The sequence below is a fragment of the Trachinotus anak genome, unplaced genomic scaffold (genome assembly GCF_046630095.1).
Source record: "Trachinotus anak isolate AG129_WGS33_773 ecotype Australia unplaced genomic scaffold, CSIRO_AGI_Tana_v1 ptg000004l, whole genome shotgun sequence".
NCBI classification, from domain to species: Eukaryota; Metazoa; Chordata; class Actinopteri; order Carangiformes; family Carangidae; genus Trachinotus; species Trachinotus anak.
The window spans coordinates 12,007,527-12,031,872 of record NW_027273855.1 but is presented as its reverse complement, the minus strand read 5'-3'; the positions used below and the strand labels follow the sequence as shown (position 1 = coordinate 12,031,872).

Sequence of the window (24,346 nt, the reverse complement as noted above, 5' to 3'; positions counted from 1 at the left end):
TTATTGTGTATTGATTAGTGATCAATTAGATTTCAAGTCTTGTAGACATAAAGCATACATTTGCATATGTGAGTCCTTCTTTTTCAATAAGTAGCAACATACACTTCTGTAACACTGTCAGTCCTCACGAATGTGGAAAATTATATCTGCGCTTCAAGGCTGGATTACCAACAAGGCAAAGCCATCACACACCAAGGGGGCCCAAACCTCCAGGGCCCACCAAATTCCCAGGTTTGCTTATATCATTTGGATCTACATAATTAGATTGATCGCAAATTTTTCAGAAATTTGAACCCCTGAGGTACAGAATCAACAGTGACAGATCATCCATCTTATATCCTGGGTTCATAGAGGTGCTCTGTGTAAAAATCTAGTTTATATTTTGCTCAGTTGTTGTAAGATTGTGTTTTATCAGATCGCTTCCATTTTTTTCTGTGAGTCAAGTAATTAACATACAAAAACAAGGTAAGTAAGCAAGGTAGTATTACTCCGTCATAGGCTAAAACCAATCATTTTCATTATCAGTCTGTCTCTTATTTTATTAATCAATTGAGTGTTCATGAGTGGGTTCCCTCCGGGTACTCTGGCTTCTTCCCACAGTCCAAAGACATGCACATCAGGTTAATTGGTGATTCCAAAGTGCCCATAGGTGTGAATGTGAGTGTGAATGGTTGTTTGTCTCTATATGTCAGCTCTGTGATAGACTGGCGTCCTGTCAGCTGGGATTGCTCCACCCCCCCCCCCCCCCCCCCCTCCCCCCCCAAGGGAACCCTGTGTGGATAAGCACTATAGATAATGGATGGATGGATGGATGGAATTTATTGTTCATTGTATAAAAAGAAAATCAGAAAATCATGAAAAACAAGACATTAACCTTTGTCTGATCAATAGTAAAAAATCCAAATATGTTGAATTTACTATAATAGAAAAGAGGGGAAATGTGAAAATAATCACAATTGAGAAGCTGGTCTCAGTGAATTTCTTTTTTTTTTTTACTTTTTCAGCTTGAAAATGATTTATCAAATTTAAAAACTGTTACCAGTCAATTTTCTGTGAAGCATCGATTTGATTAATCAACTAATCATTTTGTTTGGCCAGCCATGTACACAGGGGGTAAATAGGAGCCCAACCATTTTTTGCCTTGAGGCCCCCTTGAAGATCAATCCTGTACTGGACTGACATCATCGACAAAACAACTGGCCCCCTGTTGAGCCTATTTGCTGACCCCCGGTATGTGCGGCGTTGGCTGTGCCGTGCCCGTGGCGCCCCCGGTGGCCGGCAGCGGTACTGATCAACCAGCAGGACCCTCGCTGCGTTGAGTCAGTCCGCCGTAGCTGTGCCGACTGGAGGGATGTGACCCCGGAACAGGACGCCCTCCTACAACAACACACCATTCAAACAGAGCACAGAAGAAAGAAAAGCTGGACCAGGAGGGGTAAGCTCATATGTCTCCTTTTCTTGACGAGGTACATATTGTCAGGGGTTTTTAGAAATAATAGGTGTGTTTGAATCCCGGCGTTTACACTTCTGGCACAGCTGCGGTACCTGGATGGTGTTTGCACCCATAGGAACTTCATTCAGGCTTTTGTCTCGGGCATGCTAGCGAGCTAGCTTGGCTATTTAGCACTGACTGCTTTGCCAAGCGTATAGCAGGTTTGGTGGAGAGCAAATGAAATGTTTATCCAGGTTGAAATAAAGACGACTTGTTAGTGATTAAGTGTACTGTCCACGCATTTTTCCATGGTGGATATTTTTTAAGATCCATATCGAGATACCGCTGAAGGCTCGTTGCTTGCTAGCAAGAGCGCTGCTACAGTTTGAACAGTCTGCGTCCCGCAACATGATAACAAGAACCGTTCACAGTCATGTGTATCTCTCTGCTTTTTTACTTTCCGTCTTCATTGTTTGGCGTTCAGGTATTTTTGTTTGCAGTGCTATTTTTCATTCAGAGTTTGTCTTTGAAGAAAACTAATAAAATTGTTCAGTAACTCGGCTAATGTAAGTGAGCGTTAGGCAGACTGGTCAGCGTTTACCTTGTAGTTTGTTTTACTTGCGCCCACCATCATGTTACCGTGCTTAACGTGTCTGAAATAACGGCCTAAAAGCAGCTACCTGTTTCCCGTTGACAAAAAATTCAGCAGACCATACGTACTTGATGCAAGCCTGTATGAAAATACAAATTATCTACCAGTCAGATAAGGCAATGCTTAGGCTTAGAGAGCATTTACAATGCTGCTCCAACCACAAAAGCTCCTGTACATCTGAGCACTTTCTTTCAAATTGGTTTTCATGTTCGCGATTGCTTTTCACATAACTCCCTCAATGAATCTCTATTTTTGGATCATGCCACCCATAGATGCATTGTGCCACCCTGCCTTTTACAGTGTCTGCTTTCCCCCACATGTCAGATAGCTGACAACCCTTTGAGTGGTGAAGCTGGCATCCTGCCGGCAGCAGGGCATTGACGAGTGCTGCAGCCAGTGGGTGTCAGGGCTTGGCCACAGGCGAGCACACTGAATCCTCCTGGCAACTAGCAGAGTTGGTCATGGACCCACAGTATGTCAAGGCTGCCTTAGTTTGCACATTCCCTTAGCTGGCTGGATTTTAGAGATAGATTAAGACCGCTGGCTTCGCCTCCCTCCCCTCCTCGTCTCAACACATACAGGGCAGGTGCTCTTCAGCGGCTGCTCAACCCCCTCGAGCCCCAAGGGGACCTCATCAGCTGCCTGCAAGCAGTGTTTGGGAGCGAGGGCTGGTTCATCTCACAACCTCATGCTCTGCGTTTGGCACAAGCACTTGTCAGTCTGTCATGTTTAACCAGGCCACATAGTAGCCTCTCGTGGCCTGACACAATGATACAAGAGCTGCTTGCATCAATTCGTCGTTTACACACTTAGTCCAAATGACAGAGCCCTCCAATTTAAGAATCAAACTTGAAGTTACAGCCATCTTTTCTGTGTGCAGTTCTTTGTCTGATGTGCATGATACCCTGCACGTTTGCATTGCATTGTATTATTCCGAGCTCAGAGATCATATAACTGTTGGCAAACCAGAATTTTATGCCCTGCCTTGACGTTGGCGCTTTTGAAATCTGGCAGCCACACCCCCAAGGGACCAGCTTTAAGGCAGCAGCTTCTGTTTCAATTCCATTGAGAGACCCAGAGGAGCGAGTGAAGATGTTCTGAGATCATAGACCAGATTTAATTATGTTATATAGCATGGTCTGTGAGAAACTCTGCTGGATCAAATTATGTATTGTAAACCATCTACAAAATCAGGTTGTCTAAATCTTATTGTTAAGTGTTTTTGCTCTTAATTAATTAATTGAACATAATACAAGTTCTTAATTGAACTGTGGTGTATAGCACATATATAAGATATTCCTTGTGGGTCTATCAGAAGCTTAAATAATGGGTAAAATGTTTTTAACTATTAAGAAAAAACCTAAGATTCTCAGTGGCATTAGGTGTAATTTTTTTTTGAATGTCATGTCCAGCCTGCTGTAATTCAGTCTCTGTGGGCCCTATCATCAATTTAATGTGGTATCAGAAATAGTCAAACACAGTTAAGCACACCCAGAAACCCAGCTATGAACTAAGCCTGTACAGTTGAGCAGGATTGTTTGAGTTCATGCCTCACGTGGTGACAACAAGACATGACCCACTTATCAGTCATGTTTTCACAATCCAGTTCATCACCATTGTCCCCAAATACTGTAGCCATTGTTGTGGGCACTGTACATGTGAGGAGATAGCTCCACACAAAGGCAGCATGCAGACATCCAGTGAGTCCAAGCCACAGCCTTTCTGCCCTGCAGTGTCCGCTCGTCTGGCTCACGCTGTTGCAGGACCCCATGGTGGCCCGACCCAGAGGGAGTCTGTCTGGTCATGGCTGGTGAAAAAGTTTTGATTATGGGTCCGCAGGTTTGAATGTGTGTAAGTTATGTTGTGTTGGACAACCGTTCTGAAATCACTGTCAAATTTATTGTAAATGTTGAAGGCGATGGGCAAAGATTACCTGTTAATAACTGTGATAATTAATTATCAGAAATCCTAAAACAAACCAAAATTGCAAAATACATTTTTAGAACTTCACCATGTGAGTCCTCATAGGTTTTATTAACTATTTTTTAGACATTTTATGAACTAAACAATGCATGAAGTGCAAAACTCAAACATATATTATCATATGTGACAAAGAAAAGAATTGGATCCTGACATTTGAGAAGCTGGAACCAGTTAATATTTGGCATTTTTGCATTAAAGAATCAGTAAAACGATTAATTCATTAAAATAGTTGCCAGTAAATTTTCTCTCGACCAACTAATCATTGCAGCTCTAAAAATGACCAGTGAAGTTGCAGTTTATTTTGCTGAACTGCAGTGTTGGGTTTGCTGCCAAAAAGAAAAAATTGTGAAATTAAGTCTTAAAACTAATGTAGTTAATTTTTGTATTTTTAACATATCAGAGAACATAATCTTTATCACATTAGAATAATGATATTTTTTCCTTATTTAGTATGACCTCTAGTCGCTTTAACACGTTTCATGACATCAGTAGAAGAGAGTGTGTGTGTCTGTGTGTACCTGCAGTGACACAGCCTCTCTACACAACGAGGCCATGTTGTTGGCAGCTCAGCTGGCAGCCACACCAGGGTTGTAGCCTACTTAAGTTTCTCTCACATTTGCTTGGGATGCTGGAGCAGCTCAAGACTGAATTCAAGTTATTTTTCCTTCTCAGTTTTTCCTCTCAGTGGAGGCTACAGACCTCTCAGGTCCAATGGAGTCCAGGCTTTTAGCGGCATTTGTGTAAAGCTAAACCCCACTCAAACACAGTTTGTCAGTCAACTAAAGAGGCCTGTTTCCTCTGTTTCTGCTTGGTGGAAGAATTTGATTTCTAAAACAATCAGACGTTGTGCATCATATGAGAAGCCAGAGCCAGTAACATGCTCAACAAGTGGACCGAGCCATGTGTAACTGGGCTGGTGCACTGTGGCAGCCTCTGCTCTTCATGACCCTCAGCAAATGTGAGGGCCTATCACATTGCATTCTGTAATCCCTGGCAGCAGACCCTCACTGCACTGTGTGGGCTGGTCACAGTGTTAAAACAGTCAGTTTAGAAGCCGTGTTTTTGTTTCTCAGAGGTACTAACAGACACATACAGACAAATGTATGTAAGAAATCTGGAACGCAGAGGCCATGCAATGAATAGGTGTGTCTCTGTTTTTAATGTGGCATGACTGAATGTGTACATATCTTTTAGAAGTGTGTGACAGTATCACTGTCAGGCAGCAATGTGAACCTAATCTCATATGCAGGAGCCATCTGACATTTTGCAGTACTTGTTGTAAATCCTGAAAATGATCACAACAATGATTCCAAGTCACAAAAAGGATTTCAGATTTTGGCTCCTTTGGAACAGGGCACATTTTGATGATCATGTTTTATTCATCAATACCCCAGAAGTTATCAAAGAAAAATCTGTCTCTTCATTTGTGTTGAAAACTTATTTAACTGGAAGAAATAACGTAGCATCAACTCCTCCATTTTTTGATTTCATGTTCATCAAGTTAAATTATGTAAGACAAACAAAATACAAAATAATTGCACAAAATCAGTGATGGTGTGATTTCACTGGGCTGCCTAGAGGCCCTCAGCTCAGCCCAACATCACAACATTGACAAGAGCCCAACACAGGCATGAGGGTGGGGGGGGATTAGGCCTAGATCAGCATTAAAGAAAGCCTTTGATTACGTCTGGAACATTAGCTGCATGTGTCTGAGGCTGAGCATCCCTAGGGGGATTAGTTTTGAGCCAGCCCACCTCTAGAATCGAACATCAGGCACACAAAGGAGTCTATCAGGATCTTTGCTTATTGTCCTTGAAATTATTTAAGGCGTGTTACACAGAAGACCATGTACACCAGAATAATACCAGAATGACCCTAGAAGGCTACACATAGCAAGGTTTCCTCTTAAGATGCTGTTTATAGATTTTTCAGCAGTTGTGTCATTTGTAATTTTCTTCTTTGTCACTGCTTCTTGACAAGTCTTTCATGTCGGCCTTAATTTCATTGAACATAATGCAGTTTTGGTCTTAACATTCAAGGAGTGGATGATTGCTGAAGTAGCAAGAATGTAATTCAGAGAAGAGTTTGTGTTCTATGTCTTAAGAGTCTCTAAGAGTTAAACCAGAACAGAGTTTGAATAAATTAAATGAAAATGCTTTGCACCACTTTGATTTATGGACAAATCACTGCGGCTATAGTGCAAACGATTTGTCAGTTAATTAGTCAGGGGATGATATAAATTTAATTATGATTCAATCATCATCATCAATATCATTTGTTATTTTATTAAGCAAAAATCTTTCTTTAAAATCAGTTTTAGATTTAATATTTTTGAGTTTGGTGGGACTCAACTCACCATATCACCATGCACTCTGGCTACCTGTAATTTTTTTCACTGTTTTATGGAAATATTTAGGTTTCGTGCTATGTCTAGGATAAAACAAGCAATTTGAGCCTCATGTAAGGGCCTGGGAAATAGTGATTTTTGTCTCTATTGTTTAACACTTTAAGAGGAAAATTAATTTAAAAAGAACTACTACACCCAGTCACTATGTTTAAAATGTTGTAGCACTGATTCCCTGAAAGGCATTATTTAGAGGTTAAGTCTGTGGCAGTGAGGCAGGCACCAGAGTACCATCTGGAGCATTGCTGGAATTGTAAACATGGCTGGAAAGCTAGTTGGTTAAATAGGAGAGCATGGATAAAACTACCTATTACATAATCATATGCGCAGTGTTAATCACTGTTGTACACATGTTGTCATCCAGTTCACTGAGTAGGAGAACTGTAATGGTTCCAGTTCTGTAGCTAATGTGCTGCCCAAAATAGTCATCTACAAATTATCCCCTAACTCCAGCCAGAAGAAGACAAGGTGAACTTTACAAAAAGATGGGATCTGACTCCTCTCCCTTTCCTCTTTTTTTTTTTTTAAAGTGGCAAACATGTCATAACAACATCCCTGATCACCCTCATTTACATTTCCACATTGTTTCTTCTTCCTACAGAGACTTTCCCCGTGGGATTTCATGTTCTACGTTTCTTGTTCTTGTAGCTGATATTGCTGTGAAAGTGGGATGAGATAAAATAAACAGCCAGACTGGTAAAAATACCAACTGCAACTCTCAAAACAGTCAGGAGCGGGAGTAGAGATGGTACTAAATATGGCCAGTTTTCAAACTTCAAAAGCAAACATCAGAGGATCAGAAATGCGTCAGTCATGAAAGCAGTAGGCCTATTTATACAGATGATTAATGGGAAGTAGCAGACATGAAAATGTTTAAGTTTTCAAGTCTCAATTCCTGAATATTAATGGATGTTTGTTCTATAATCATATTTGGCACCTTTTGGCAATTAGCGAATCCTGTTCCTCAATTCTCCTTCACATCCTCTACTCTTTATCCACTCATACACAGAGACCGATTTATTCCCAGCGTGTTTCTGAGGCTGGCAGATTTGCGCTTCTGAGTTTTTATCATTCTTCATATTGTGTGTCGCCTCGCTGGTAGGTCTCTGTGCCTGGAGTCACAGCTCTCTGAGGCGAGGAGCTAAGAGACATGATCAAACGTGTCACTGCTGCTGTTCTGAAGCTACTGCCACCCTACCCCACCCCCCAACCCAATCCACCCCGAACCCCCTTCACCAATACCCTCTCTCCATCACTACCCCCACCTAAACACATTCACACACCGCCACCACTACCCTGAAGGTGTACTGAGCTACTGAACTGACACCGGCAAGCTCTCTCAATCTTTTCATGTCTGTCGTGCTTTGAGTCTTCAGCGGCTCTCTAATTAAACTATGCCTGACTCTTGGGAGGTTGCCGTGAATAACTAATGTATTCATCTGCCCTTTGTTCAGTGTCCTGCTACCACTTTGTGTGGCTGAAAACAGACAAGAAGACAGAGTCAAGTGTTAGTTGCTTACAGTAAACGGCCACCAAAGGTTGCTATAATTATAAGGACTATAGCCAGAAGCATGCTCTCCAGCTGCTCTGATCTGGATGAATCCACACGCTCACATCGGCACCTAAACGCCAGCCAATGGCCAACGGTGCCCCATTCATCCTCCACCCCTGGGCTCTGGGAAGGGGGGACAGCAAGCCAGCTTCTCAATTAAATATAACCCCACATCAAACCGCCTGTCAACATGCATTAGTGGTCCTTTGTATAGATAAGAGGCCAAAATAAATTGCCAGAACTATCATAGTGACTGTAGCTCCCATAGGCTTATTATGAAAGATTCTTAGGGGAGAACAAATCCTGACTTGCATACTGATATTCTCTCTACTAAAGCTTTTTCACTAGATTTTGTTTGGTTAAGTTTTTATTTTTCAGTTTTTAGTGAATTATTCCCTCTGCATGTTTTAGATTTTTCAATTAGAAATTTTAGACTGTTTATCAAGCTGTGCTGTACGCCTCATCTTGTTGGTGTGCTATAGCAGAGATCTAATGCGACAGCAGCCGACCTTGATGTGTGTGTGCTATCACAGCGGAACCTATCCCTTTTCTGTCATCCGCATTAGCTTTGGCAGCTCCTTTTATCGCCGCCTTTTCCCTCCCCTTTTTCTCCCCCTTTGCCTATATTTCGCATCTCTGCAGACTGACAGTGAAAATAGGTCATTAGTTAGATGGAGAATAAGAGATGGAAGGAGCAGGCAGTGGCGAGATCTGTGTGAAAACTGCCATGCAATATTAATGACAGCCATTCACGCTGTGAAGTGCCAAAACTGCACTGTGACTGCACTGAGACAAGGCCACTGACTTCTTATATCATCACTGTTTGGATTATACGAATGAAGTGCTTATCACACACAGACCATCTGTATTATTTACCCTAATGGTAAAACATCCAGCCTGGTGCTCTATGTCTGAGAAGTCAGATTAGAAAACATTAGATAATTGAAATGAAGTCTGTCTTTTATGTTGTTGTAATAGTAATACTCCAGGGGGTGTTAGCTCAATGCTGCTGACTATAAGAGCCTAAACCTCATATCTGAGAACTGCAAGGATGATATGAAAGGTTCTGTCGGAGCTGTATTCAGGACAGAACTCATATGTAATACAAAACACAAAAATAAAAAGGAAAAAACAAGTTAAATTACTATGTAGGTACCTGGTTGAAACAGTCTTAACTACCGTTTTTTCAAGGTTGCAGGGGTGAGTGTTCACAATGAAAAGATTTCTCTGAGTCATCTTATAACCAGTCAGATTGTGTGACTAAGTGTTTTTAACCTCTAATAACACTGTGAGTGTTTGCGTAGCTGTGATTTTTCACAGGTCTTGTGTAATCTGCAGTTGTTTGTGTGTCCAGAGCCACAGGAGCAGGGGGGATGAACCGCGAGGAGGCCCCGGGGAAGTCTCCTGAAGACATGTACATCCAACAGAAAGTGCGGGTCCTGCTCATGCTTAAGAAAATGGGATCAAATGTAAGTACAGTGTCTTTTTGCTATACAAACTATGGTCATGTGGCATTTTATAGGCAGGTATTCACATTTTATAGATGTACATCTTATTGTGCAGCTTCTGCACACAGTGGGTTTGTTTAATTAGCAAAGTCACACATCATCATCCTCATCCTCTGAAATCTGCCCCTAACTAACAAGCCTGGCCAATTTGGCCATCAACACCAGAAACAGTTATTACCATGTCAAATTATGTCATTGAAAAGATCGATGGTTCCCATGAAAAAACATGCCAAATGTGGTTCTTAGACCAACTATTTCCCTATCCATGCTACAGAGTAGCACATCTTTTTGTTTGAAATGGTAATGACAGAGGACAGACTGAAGCTTTGCTAAAAATCAGACGTTGTTTGAAGCCATTAACAACGTTCAGACCAAGTCACCCAATGGTCTGAAAACTGATGTTTTCATCATTGCTTGAGAGATGCACACTTGTCAAATCTGTCATCACTCAAAAAATATTTCCATCATATTTAGTATGTCTACATCAGGCAGAACATACAGCAGTTCCACAGATGTTTTCTGTTCAGCTCAGGTGGTGACAGGAATTCCTGTCTAGATGCCACTTTTGACAGAGTGGAGGAAGTCAGCAGAGATGAGCAATTTGCAGTCTCTGGAGGACAAAAACCTGACTACTTTCTAATTGGTTATACGGCTGCAGATGCAAGTAGATGCAAACTACAAACCTGTCCTTCTTCAAACCTTTTTTATAAGATGTCAAGCAGATTTAAAGGCAAAGGCTTGTTCATGCAAGGTCTTCATCTTCCAAACAGTGTAAAGGAACCTAAAATCAGAGACATCCCCCATACACTCAGCCTCTGGCAGTGGTATAACAGCACACTAACCAGATAACAAATAAGAGGTTCATTTTGTGATTTAGGAGCCTCTCAGGAATAGTTTAATAACTACGGCTAACTCATTTCAGACAACAAAATCCACAGTTGCTGGCTAAAATGAAAATCTCTGATACTGTCTGTGTAGGCATAAACTCAAGGGTGTGCATTCATTTTGATACTCTTGCACATGTGTTACATGATAAATTATAGACAAAATCTCTTAATTAAGATAACTTCTGATACCATGATTACCAGTTCCCATTACAGGGCTGAAAGCTGCCATCATTATCAACTATCAATCCATAAGTGTTAATTTCTTAGGTTTGTTGCTCTAAATTGCATTTTTGTAGAGTTAGGTTTAGGTTTCCAATCAACAAACAAATGCTTCACTAAGCTATTAACCACAGAGTTGAAACACTTGAAACACTCACACGAGAGACAGCATTAAAAGTCACAGCTTTTCAGTGACTGAAAGACCAACTTTGTGATCAGAAGCAGCTTTACTGGCCAAGTATAGAGCTAAAAACAAGAACAGCAGAGCTGGACGAAGAAAGGAAAACATAAACTTTAACTGTTGAGTATTTACAACTAGATGGAAAAAAAGATGCCTATATAAATAAATATAACAAACCATAATGAAAAACAGCATAAAATGTCTATATGCACGTCAAATTAGTTTGTGTACATTGTAACAAATACTATTGGAATAATGAATGGATAATGAAATTGATTACTTTATATACATGAATTAGGTGGTTATGTACAGTATATGCATGTGTACATGTCTATAAACAGTGGGCTTAGATGTATGTTTGACAATGATAACTATGATTATATGTACATGTTAAGGCACAGTGTAAGCATATCATTTGGATTAGGGGTTGTTAACACTGTAGATGTATAACATTTTCTATGCACGCTTTCATTTTCTGAATCAGCAGAACCATCAAATATTGCTGTGACCTTAAAATTATTTAAGTAAAGATGTGTATCAAAACACAAAAGGAGAGCAGAATTCATAATTCAAATTCATTCACGTTAAAACTCCACAATGTTACATCTCTACTTCTTGGAGAATTAATATAGCTTCATTTGAATTATCGGCATTAGAAAAGTGTGCGACCTCTTTTTCTAGATGAGTTTGTGTTGTAACTTGGAACTTTACTTTGTTTACTCCTCTTCAGCTTACGCCGAGTGAAGAGGCTTTTCTCCGAAATTACGCAGGTGTGGTCCACAGTCAGATGAGCCAGCTACCACAGCACAACATAGACCAGGGTAAGGCCGTGAGACACACACATGCACACATTCAAAGCAGAGTTATGCAGCTAGTGTTGTATAGTTTGGAATGATTCATTTGTTTTTCCTTTGGAAGCAGTTCTGAATTCTATGTCTTAGTCAAATGTGATGAAGTTACATTTTCAATGCAGGACATAGTTGCACTTTTAGTTTTCATATATTTTTAGCACAAATGTTTTTTGGTTTTAACCAGTATACGAACAGAAGGTGTTTATGACAGATGGTTAATACGAAACACATCTAAAACAACATTAGCCTACAAACACCACACTAACATGTTGCAGAAGTGCTACTGTGCCGAGACTGAAAGCAAGGGAAAATCCCTCCGCACACATCGTTCCTCTAGAATCCGCTCCCCAACCGGCCTAACGGATTCCCTGACTGAGGTCTGAGGCGGACTCAGCAGCCCACCAGCACTGGAAGATTACTCACACAGCAAACAGTGGGGCTGACTGGAACCTAGTGACTCATCTTCAGCATGAGAGCGAAGCTAGTTTCACTACTGCTTCTCACAAGTGGCCTAGATAGAGAACCACGTTCAAAGGTTGTGGTGTTTATTTGTTAAAGCATATCACTAACCCTAATCCTAACCCATGAGTGGTGTTGTGAACCTTGGTTTGCTTAAAAATATGACCTTGCATATGTTGGTCATGCCTTTTCAGGGCATTGGAGAGCGCTGTTGAGTTTTCTTTAGCTTCTGATCAATTTTCATATGTTTAAACCACAAGAGGGCGCTAGATTAAAAAAAATAGTACATGTGGAGAAGCACTGCAGTTACCTGATGTAGCAGCAGCAAATTGTAATATTTTTTTTTTGTAAGTAGATAGCAGCTGCTTCCAGACAGAGCTGTCAGTTAGGAGTCCTGCTGTCCTTCCGTGGTAAACCTGCTGGGCCTCAAGTTTTGCTTTGTCCAATATGATATTGGTCTCTCAGGGGAGCTTAAGTCTAGAAAATTGGCTGTAATACTTTACCTTTAGTGAAGTGTAATGTCTCCATGTCTGTGTCCTTTTGCCACAAGGAAACAATCAGTGAAAAAATGGTCAATATGTGATTTTCTGCGATGAAGAAGGATTAGGTTTATGATTATATAAGGTATTAAGGAGGCAAGTGACAGGCGCAGTGACTTTGTCTTTTTATCCTTCTCTGATGTTTTTCTTTTTTAGCGTGCAGGATATTAAACTACTCTGTCATATTTTGTTAAATTCAGGCCCATCTTGCAGTATGGGGTGCATCATCAAAATTTTAATGTGGGCCATTGCATCAGAGACAGATTTCATTATTAAAATTTGTTTCTTCAGAAAGCAGCAGAATATAAAGAGTTGCATCAGATAGGATGGATGGGATCACATCTTAAAAAGTACAGCACCCAAATGTGAGATCGGCACTGATTTTCTTAAATCATTAATTTATGAAGGATGTTTTCTGAACAACTGCAGACTTGCTGTCAGTTTGTGTTGCATGGCCTCATTCAGTTTCTCATGCCCTTTACTAGATATAGAACTCCATGTCTTTGCTGCGTCAATACTGCTACGAAGAGCCTCATTAATTATGGAGGAATATGACTGGTGAAAGGTGCTTTGAATATACATTATACATCACAGAAACAGACACATTTAGTGTCATCTGGCAGCCTGCCACCTCCTCGGTGTGGCAATAAATTATTCGCGGTCTGCATCTTCTCTAAAGTACTGTGATTAGGCATTGTGGAGATAGCTGAGAGTTAATCACTTTTAAATATTCAACACCAAGCTGAAGGACAGCAGTTTGTAAGTATCAGCACATTCGGTGTCCTTTGAGATGGTGTGAAGAGGTTCAGTTACATGAAGAGGGAAACCCACTATTTGATCTCATTTAGACTTGGTAATACGGAAAAAAAATAGATGAAAGGAAACGTTTTATTGCCTGGCAACGTAGTCATTGTGCCTCATAAAGTGTAATTTTACAGAAGCACAGACTTCAAACAACAAATTACCAATGTGACATATTACAAGGTAATTTTGTTGTAACTGTGGAAAATCTATTCCTAAAGACCGGGGAAAAGACATTTACAAAATTGAATTGAATTTCAGTGTGTTAATTGTACTGGACAAATGTTCCAAATCTGTGCCAGACAGGTGTGGGGATAAATCCGGTTGTACTCTCTGTGCTTCACCTTGTTCTCACTTCATTATAACGACAGCAGACCTTTTCCCTCATCCTGCTATATGCAGTGATAGTACAGTCTGTCCCAGTAGCCTCATGGACACCTTTTGTGACTGACCAGCAGTTTTCCAGGCAAAGTTGTTTGTCTTTGTCTGATCTTATATCACTGATATACCTACTCACAGCATCTCTACCTTCAGGCCTCATGCTGATTTGGTCCATATCTGCAGCAGACATTTCTGCGGGGCTGAGCTAAAATGGTTCTTGAATAGTGGTTGAGCACCTTGCTCTTTGTAACCGTTTGACAAATAATTTTTGCAACCTTTTCCAAAGTTAGACCACCGTTTCCATCATAAGCTTTTCCTGCACCAGCTTATGGTGGAAATGGTGTACATTTGGTTTGGTAACAGTTGTGATAAATAGCGCGCTGTTTTCAATTATTGGCTCTCAGCTTACTGTTTTAAAGAGCAGATGCCTCTAGAATCTTCTGTCAGCCCCTAAACTATACTGTATGTATTAATATTGTTAAATTTTGGAAAAAAAGCTTAGGCTATTAGCAGTGGAGTTCCCATTAGAGGTCACATAATTCCCAACCACAAAGATATGTCTCTCTTGAGTAATAAACTAAACCGTTTTAGCCACAGTATCCACCCCCATCAGTGTGAAAGTGAACATAGTTTGAGTATGCTGATGCAGGATGCCTTGGTACCAGCATCCTTAAGGGGTCTCAGCATTGAGCAGTAGTGTCGCGTGTCAGACTTGGCGTCATCGATCGAACAGTGGCTACTTAGAGGGCATTGAGGGCACAATGGCGTAGTGGAGACACACTCAGATATTGATTAATCTCAGTCAAGGCCAGGCTGTATTCAGGAAATGTTAAAGAGGAGCATAGGTGCAAGAAGATAATGTTACAAATGGATAACATCATTGCTGTTGTCAGCTTGACATATTCTGATAATTTGTAGGTGTTTTAGTCTAATCTGTCCAGAAACATTGTCATCCTTCATCACATCTCATCAGACTGAGTGGAAATGTTGCTCAAACCCTGATTCATTCTCTCAAACTCTCCTTAGCTGTCAAATGTCATTCTATTTTTTCCTTGTAAGAAACAAACCAAAAAAACAACTTGGGGGTTGCCACTCATATTTCTTTTAAGTCTATGGGTCACTGAATTTGCATTTCAGATAGTTTTAATTGGCTGATTACCATACATGCAAATACAGAATTTTGTTTTGCAATTTTAATCAGGCCAAAGAGGAATTCTCTGCCAAAGGCACTGGAGCTGTTAATGTTTTTCTTTTTCTTTTCTTTTTTCCCAGTCAGCTTTGTGAATACCTTGATGAAGCTGAATTTTTTGCGGCACAGAGGAGCAGAGGATTGTGGGCGAGCAGGACTAAACATGCAATGTTTAAATGCTGTTATTATGATTGGAACTGAAGTGTGAACTCATTAAGTGAGGCCTGGGTTTTTGGAGGGCTTTGTTTCAATGTAAATTGCTTCTTTTTGGGTGATACTGAATAATAACTGTGTCACTCTGTGGTGCAGAGCGTTTTCTGCGACACTGTAGTTGCAGCATACTATGGGGAATATATTAGTTTTGTCTTTACAGGCAGGCTGTTATTCTTTTTCCTTTAACTCTTCCATTCACAGCTTTTCTATAACTGACATCATGTCACTTAAAACAATACAGATTGTCAGCACCACACATAAAGCCAGCCGTCTCAGGACTTGTTATCCTGTCTGATTTGACGGAGAAAGTTTACTCCTCCCAGAAGGACGACTGAGGGCCTCAACAAAAGAGGAGAGACGAGGAAGGGTTGCCATAGCAACCTCAGTTGTCCCAGGAAAGCGGAGCTTCCCTGTGGGCTTTCGTGTTGTTGCGAAGTGCTGCTTCGGTAGATTGGAGCAGGTGTCATTAGGGGGCCTGGAGGCAAGCTGGAGTGCTAATTACACAGTCAGAGTGTGATATTCCAATCTCTCTCTGTCAGCCCCATCCTTTCTTACAAAAATATTGCCTCTCTCATTTCAGATATTACCACAGCCTTGAGCAATAATCAATACACAATCATGTTTCTTTTTGTCTGTGATACAGTCCCGGTATCACACAATCCTTAAACCTGTCTTTTCCACAGAAAGCACAGTGACACAGAGCAAAGACCCGCCTTTGTTTGGCAACTCAGCCAGGGCAGAGTGGTATTGATTCTTACTTTATCCTGCTCTTCACTGCAGCATGAATCAGAGCCAGACACTCAGATTTATGAACCACCACATCTACCTGACTCAACCTGCCGGAAGACAGAGACTTGATTTTCTCCTCTCCGTCTCCAATGTGTTAGTGGCTATGAAGTTGCATAGACGATTGTTAAAGGATAGTTTTACAACTACCGCTTCCAACTCTTAATCAGCCAATATTCTTTCTAGTGGTTTCTGCTCCATTGACAACAGAAACCAAAAGTTCAACCAATACCTTCTGGATATGGCCTGTCCATAAGAGACATGACTCAGAAAACTACTTGCTGTTGCTTGAACCTAATTTCAAATCTTGTTACATCTCTGAAAAAGCACTGTGTGAAGTGAACAACAAACTGTAAAAATCTTACATTCTCTGTGCAATCTTAAATCATTAATTTGCATATCATATATAATTCATTAGACTTTGTTTGTTTTCATCAAATTTTCTCTTATTTTGTAATACTATGATAGACATGTGGTTGACTGCCTGTCCGCATCCAGTGGAAGAGACAAACTGACTCCAATTCCCAGAGTATCTATTTTCTAAACTTTTAATGAACCCAGATGTCTATTGCAATATATTAAACAATAATTGAGCAGTAGGAGTGGGTGCAGAGGTCTGAACTTAAATGCCTTTATAATATTCATGTTAGCCCAGAAAAATCAGAGAGAAAGAAGAAAAAGTAGTAGTAGTAAATGAAAATGAAATGAAATAAATTTATGCTTAGAATTTTTAAAAAAAGAGAAAGGACTTAATACTTGAATAATTTGCTAGTAGTGTGCAGTTATGTTACCATGAAATAGCAGATCATTCATTATTGCCCCTGGCTATGTTAAAGTTGACCTGCTGTGTTTGTTGATGTCAACATGTTCAGCTGGACCACACACACCCCTGTTGTATGTTGTGCTTCTTAACCCACCCCTGCTGTCGCTTTTCTGGTGGGTTGTGTGTGTGTGTGGGTGTGGGTGTGGGTGTGGGTGTGGGTGTGGGGGGGGGGGGGGGGGTCTTTATCCTCTCAGCTGACCCTGCACAGATTGTGACCTCAAATTCTGTTGCTGCTCTGACTAATAACTCAGTACTTCATCACTTCAACACTGGAGTCATCATATGGCTGCTTTTGTGCTCATTCAGTGAGGAGAGACTCGAGGGATGGTGTCTATAACTTCAAACAAGCTCCCTTTGGGTTCATTTCACAGCCTCCTTATTCTGGGAGTTTTCAGTGGAACTTTCTTTTTGGTTTGTTGATTTTAGGATACCTTTGCTCACCCACGCATTGATTTATAATCTCTCAGAAGTGTGAAGAAAGACTTTGTTTGCTTTTGAATGCTGGGAGCAAGAAACTAATGATTATTTATTCAACTATTTTTTTTCTCCGTTAATTGATTCATTGTTTTGTATATAAAATGTCAGAAAAGTGTTAAAATTGTCCAACACAATTTCTCTCAAGGTGGTGTCTTCTTGTTTTTTCTGACTAACAGGACAAAACCCAACAATATTCAGTTTACATGAAATAAAATGAGATAAAAGCAGCTCATTCTCACATTTGAGAAGCAGGAACCAGGGTTTTTTGCTTGATAAATGACTTAAACAATTTGTCAATTCCTAGTGTACAATTAATAGTTGTACATAGCACATAGTATTGTTACAATGTATTTCAGTATGAAACTGTTATGTTTCTCCCTGATTTATCTTCACAATCTCTGTGCAATATTTATTTAAAACCAAAAAACTATTTGACTTGTACTCTGTGTTGAAATACTTATCCTTTTTCCTCTGTGTTCTATTTCTGGAAAGACTATATCTGTTATGAATGAGGGGGCTTCTCTTTCGTTCAAAGTATTTATGGAGGACAAATCGGATGACATAGCTGCTGTTGCTGTTATTTATGTAATCCACCGTCCGGAGCTACTCTGTTTAGCCCCATCGTGCAGGACGAGGAGGGGATCAGTGCACAGTGGAGGGAGGGGCCAGGGAACAGCCAGACGCTGAGCTGCATTGAAACAAACCAAAAGCTGTTTGCTCATAGGCAGCAGCAGCAGGAGCAGCTTGCCATCCACTGATGCAGTCTGATTTTTATCTGTCGCTAGGCAACGGCTTTTAGGGACCTGACGTTTCCATTGTGTTGGCTAGAGCTTATGTGTGTGTGTGAGTATTTGTGTGTTTGTGGCAGGGCGAGGTCTGAACATGACTCTCAGGCAAAAACGCTCAAGTAAAACAGATATAGCCCAGCCATTCACTTGGCTCTGTGGGGGTATTTTGAGAGTGTTTGTGCTGGTCATTCAGCTCAAGTTGCACAGTGTTTGACATTATCGTCCTCTGAACTGCCCGTTACACAAGGGTGAACTCCTTCACACAAAACTACAAAATCATTCAGACTGACGTTTATGTAGATGAACGAGTGTTTTTACAAGTTCTTGTGCCAAAACATATTCTTGAACGGCAATGCTATTCAGCAGTAGTGTAAATCAAGTCAAGTTTCCTATTGTGTGATATTACATAATTGGCTCTTGTTCAAGTATCATTATCCCCACATGCTGTCACCATGCAGATGAGATTTATGTTGTTAATTGAAGTCTAAGAGCATTTTTTTTTTTATCACTGTCTATAGTTTCCCCTCCTGTTGCCAGTTTTGCCTACTGGCTTTATCTCTGTCATAGCCTTGTTTGGTAAGCCAGTGAGCTCCTATGGGATGGGGAATTTGAATGTTCATTTCCAAAGGCACCTCCCCCAAAAGTCTTACTTTTACCAAACTCACAATGACCTGAATGCAACATAGAAACATGCTCATTATCTTCACAGTAGATAAAAATTCTGTATTTCGAGGGTCTGGGCTGTCTGATGAGGAGGGTCCGCCCCTTGCGCCAAATACATGCAGAAGCTCACAGTCCCTGGCCTACTTTCATATCTCCACAATAATTAAATCTAACAAGCACTTGGGGCTGCACAGAAGAAAGTCTTTTTATAGCAGACAGGCACGAGGTGCTGTCAGGAATTCTTCTCGACCGTCTGCAAAGGTGTGGAAGTTGGTGTTAATAATATTTATATGATCGTAGCTTGTCAGATTTTTTTTATCTCACTACATGATCAAGCTCATTGTTGAGTAGTGCATCTAGTTTTCATTTGGTCTTTAAGAGATGCTTTTTTAGTTAAGGGTTTGAGGAGACTACAAATGTTCCTGTGTGTACTTTGTGGTCTTAAAAATTTCACAATATATAACACCATTTGCTTGAGTAAATTTGCTTCCATTACCAAGCAGTAAATGCATTTCACCAGGCTGCTGAGCATGACGGTGCAAGAGGGATTTTAATGCTTTCCTACTTGATCTGGCAGGCAAGTTTTTTATCCCTCCCTCTCTCTGTTATGGAGGGTTTACAGACCGAATTGCTCAAAAATGAAAACGAACCTTGCCAAAAATATTAGGCCTATATGAAAGAACAGTTGGCTATACGAAGAACATTGTGTAATTTTATTTGCCCTTACTCTTAATAGATTTTGAACGTGTATATTCATTTATCAGAGAAAAACTGTCCCAGCAGGTGTAGACAGGCCCAAATGACTTGATTAAACACAGTTGGCAACAGACTAATGAATGATTGCTTATTAAACAAGAGCCAGCTGACTAAGTCCTATTGTGTAGCTGGCAGGATCATTTAGTTGACTCAACCGAGATGAGGCCGTAATTATCATTTGGTCCTCGTTAACTTGGTAAAAGTGAAAGAGGCATAAAAGAAATGGGGGAAAAAAATCTGAGGGTTTGTAAGGTAAATAATTTCAGTCTCTTTTCTTTTTGCCTATTGATTCTTTTCTACATTTTAGGGAGGTCAATATGATCAGCTGAAATATTATTTACTCATGACAATCTTGAGCCTCACAGCCGGAGCTGCAGCAGCAGAGGAGATTGAATGGTACTGAAGTTGCTGATCCAAGGGTTGTCATGGCAAAGTAGGATGCTGTTTTCAGCGGGCCCCTCAATGTACTACAGTATCTCCTGTCAGGGTGCTGGAATGGCAGGCAGAGGCAAACATGGCAATAGATGAAATTACCTGCATGCACCAAATAGATTTTCATGGCTGCTTAGTCCCTCTCAGCTTTACAGTCACAGCTGACAGGATTTACAGGATACTGACAGAATCCGAGGACCTGTAGAAGACTTCACTCACTTTACACTTTGCACTAAATTTCATTTGGGGTGACAAAATCACAAGTGGATGGTTGAAAACATGTTGAAGACTTACCCAGATCCAGATCCAGGGATTTTAGCAACAGTCATACAGGTCTGGGATGCCTGTTGACAGAAAAGCAGTGTATAATGAATGCAGATGCGTCTCTGAATAGCCTGAAAAGTCTTGCTTTTGTGCATGCAGCACCGCAAACAAAGTCCTCTTCTTAAACCACATGATTGAGACCAAATGTGTGTGTGTCAGATTTTTTTTTGTCTGAATTGCAGTGGTCACATTATCACACAAAAAATTGAAGAAAAAATCTTAAGCACCACAGCTACAGTAAATTACATTCTCCTTGGTTTTCAATAATGCCCATTTATGACGTTTTGTTTATTGTTGCTTTGGAGGACTTATCTGACTGCTGTTGGTTCTCAGGTGCTGAGGATGTGGTGATGGCGTTCTCACGGTCAGAGACGGAGGATCGGCGACAGTGACCCTGGGCCCCCCCATCCCACCCCACTGCATCCCTCCCCACCCCTGTACCTCCCCGCACGTGATCCACAACATCCTAAACTCCACAAACACGACACTGATGAGCTCAGGAGAGGAGGGGCACCAGGAAAGGGACAGAAGAGGTGGGGAAGAGACACCAGGAGGTGGCTGCCTCGCTCTCCCCCAGCCTATTCCATCCCAACTCCTCCGCACACAAGCTGGCACACCATTACCTGAGATGCACTCAAGTGGGTCACTGTGGGTTGAAGCCTTGGCAACAAGGCAGTCAGTGAAAACACTCACAGATTGTGTGGATGAATATCAAATGTAGGTTGTCTTTTTTTTTTGGTGGGGGAGGGTTGGTTTTGTTTTGTATTATCTTGTCTGTGTTAAGACTTTAGGCAGTGTTATGTGTTTGACCTGCTGTGGTCACTGGAGGAATTGACCAGTCAGCAGCTGATTGAAGCAAAGAGAAATATAGTTCTGGTCAAGCAGCGAGTGTGATGACTGATCATGTTAGGGGAGAGATTTTAATTATTTCTGCTTACCCTAATGGGGCTGAAATTGTTTTTGATTTAGCTGTCGTGTTATAAAGGCTTTCGTATTCTGTCACACCAGGGGCCTCATTTATAAACATTTTGTGTGCTTGAAAAGAAGCATGAAAGATGCGTTCACCATCTCCCACATAGATGCTGGGATGTCGAGACACAGGTGTGTCGGGAGAGTTTCCACGCTTTTGCTGGAACCTGCATGCTAAAGGCAAGGTTGTAAAATAAACACATAAACACTTTACTTTATGTCCCTTGATTTAGAATTAAGAAACATTTATTAAATGGTTTATAATACACTATAATGTATTTGTAAGCAGCGATGAGGTTTATTTAAGGATTTCTCACCAGTTTAACTCGGACGCATAAGTGGCTGCCATATAAACTGATAATGACTGACAATATAGTAAAATACACTTGACATAATATAAAATCTGTCCTTATAGGAGAAGTTCTAATTGTTAAAGAACACTTAAAAATGTCCATGTAGCAGTATACAACTCCATTAAAGTGTTTATAAATCATTTGTTAAACGTTTGTATTCTACCCATAAATCTCTAGTAGGGGAACTCAAAGTGAAGTGTCACCATAAAATGTGATGCATTCTCAGACAATACATTTCACTTAACATCTAATTATAGCCTGGTTTTTCACTCACATCAGGTGTACAACTCAGACACACTTATGAGATGACACAAAGTGAGCTCCAGTGAACTCTGACCCTCACCTCTGGCTCCTTTTGCTTTACCGATTGGTATTTTCATTTCAGAATAATTTAGCTTCCTGATCCTGTGTTGCTCTCTGCAGCTGTGACATGCTGATTTTCTCAAAAACAAAACACTTAAGTCCATGTGGCTCAAGATCTGCAACATTTTACACTGTGTAATATTTCTCGTTATAATTTGTGGTTTGACTTCTCTGATCTTCTGTACAAATACCAGAATGAGAAAGTGACTGATGTGTGTATTAGCACTCACAACAGGCCTGTCATTAATCATTCATGTTTAATTATGGGAGTTAACAGGGCAGGGTAATGAGGATTGTGACATGCTCGATGAGATTTCTGCGTTAAGGTGAGGGTATTTTTTGAGCATACTCAGTTTTCTCTGCGCAGTTTTACAAATGAGGCCCCACTCATTTCCTCTGCTGCTTTATTTTGAACCATAGGCTGTTAAGAGTGCAGCAACGCTTTTCTCATTAGGAAAGTGTTAAGAATTAAAGACACTAGCAGACATAATCACATGAAACACAGGTGTACACATTCTCCCCAAACAAATACCAGTTTTGTTTTGGGTTATGTGACATGTAAAACCTTTTTTTATTGTACAGATAGTTGGGAAAATACAATAATGATTTGATTGTGCCAATTGTATTTTTGTTGTTTTTTTTATCTGTAAGATAAATTTAACATATTGATTAAGAAAATTGATAAGAGACAAGTTGTAGTTGTAATTTATTGTTTACTGAATTGACTCCCTGTTCCTCCAATGCATCATTAAAGATGGAGAACCAGTAGATAGTTAAATCTTAACATGAGTCACTCTTCAGTACCATCAGCTCAGCAGTGGCTCTTTGTTCACACTAAAATCATAGAAACTCTAATTTCTAACTACCTGGAACTAAACGCATGAAGCCAAACATAAGAACTGTGTGCTATTTCTGACTGTACTGTATCTCTTGCACTATTATCAATTGGATATTTGCAAAAAATACATTTTGATATTTAGCGCAGAGATTCCATGTTTGGTTCAATGGATAAAAGAAAACTTTGTTGCCATGTTTTTATTCCTTTGGTGATTTAAAAAATATCTTCTGTGTTTATTGACTCAACTGGAATAGTTAAAATGGATATTTGTTAACAACCAACATGTTTTTCTAGTGACATGATCAATATTTAATGTGTTTTAAATACAGTTTGTTAACTTGTATTACTTAAAATAATTGTAACGTTTAAAAGCCAAGCATGTCTGCCTCGTGGTTTTTAATGTTCATTCAAGTGGAGCCGAGGATCTTTGAAGCCTTGCCACAATGACCATTGTTTGTACATTCTTGACATTTGTGGAAGCTACTAGCTCTTTTGAAGATGTTTCAGAAAAAAATGTCATTTTTGTATGGGTGTTATCCATTATGTCTTGTTGGCAATAATTTCTATTTGAATGTCCTCAACAATCATCGCAATGTAAACGGCCAACAGACACCCGTCACGATGTCCGCCTATGACAAAGAAATTTGTCTTTTTATGTTTACTTTTATTTTAAAGCATTCTTTGTCTATGCATTGTTTGTTTTTTGTTTGTTCTTTTTTTTTCTCTTAAAGGTGTCTTACTGTACATTTTACCTATCAGGGTTGTTCTACAGCCTTCGTTCAATTTATGAGTGTGTGTGTGTGTGTGTGTGTGTGTGTGTGTGAGTGTGTGTGAGAGTGTGTGAGAGAGTGTGTGAGATCATCACTGAACTTGCTACCAGTTTTGATTGTCAGCATGCTGTTGAGTTTGACTAGGGTTGATGTATCTTTTTACTGTGATGACCTGACGTTGCCTAATTGTCTTTTTATTTTTAGGGTTTTTTTTTTTTTTTCCTTTGTATTTTATTTTCCTCTCAGTCAACATTGATTAGTTGGTTTTGTTTTGTATGGCTGCTGACCATGTCTTGACTTAATGCTTCCAAATCCTATACCAACTGAACCATTAAAGAAATTTTAAACGGTGAAAAGTAGCTTTGTCTTCTTTTCTCCATGATAAAGTTGAGTGCCTTCAAACATGCAGCCCAGAGATTAGAAACTTGTTCTTAAAGCTCATAATGGCTGCTTGTCTTCAGATAAGGCCTCATTCTGGGCATCCAGGAAAAAAGTGTTGAGCAAAGTCGTAATGAGGGTAAAATCACGCTTTCTTTGTTCCTCTTATCGTCTGCATAGAGAGAAGAAAATGAGTCTTGTTCAGTCTGGTAATTGAAAAATGCAGCTTGTATACAAAGACAAGTATAGATGTTGGATGAACGCTAAACTTTTAGATAGGTCTGAAAACTACAGTGCTACTGTGAAGCTAAATAATTCTCAATTTGAGCTCAACAGTTCATTCTTGACCTGCATAACACTGCATAAAAATAAAAA

General features: G+C 40.2%; 1 protein-coding gene across 2 annotated transcripts; it reads left to right on the top strand.

The window, feature by feature from the left end:
* Positions 1 to 1,280: 1,280 nt before the first annotated feature.
* Positions 1,281 to 23,949, top strand: ctnnbip1 (catenin, beta interacting protein 1). Of its 2 annotated transcripts, none has more exons than XM_071475933.1 (4): positions 1,281 to 1,435; positions 9,378 to 9,492; positions 11,549 to 11,639; positions 20,634 to 23,949. In XM_071475933.1, the coding sequence occupies exons 2-4, from the start codon at positions 9,397 to 9,399 to the stop codon at positions 20,690 to 20,692; spliced, it is 246 nt and encodes an 81-aa protein (XP_071332034.1). In that variant the 5' UTR covers positions 1,281 to 1,435; positions 9,378 to 9,396; the 3' UTR covers positions 20,693 to 23,949. The 2 variants fall into 2 exon arrangements, with proteins under 2 accessions (XP_071332034.1, XP_071332036.1); XM_071475935.1 differs by having other exon boundaries at positions 1,297 to 1,435; positions 9,362 to 9,492.
* Positions 23,950 to 24,346: the final 397 nt, after the last annotated feature.

Bases quoted from the DNA above. Each gene is read 5' to 3' on its own strand.
- ctnnbip1 (XM_071475933.1), top strand. From the start codon at position 9,397: ATGAACCGCGAGGAGGCCCCGGGGAAGTCTCCTGAAGACATGTACATC. The intron at 9,493-11,548 runs GTAAGTACAGTG...ACTCCTCTTCAG, and splicing joins TTAAGAAAATGGGATCAAAT to CTTACGCCGAGTGAAGAGGC. The intron at 11,640-20,633 runs GTAAGGCCGTGA...GTTGGTTCTCAG, and splicing joins ACAGCACAACATAGACCAGG to GTGCTGAGGATGTGGTGATG.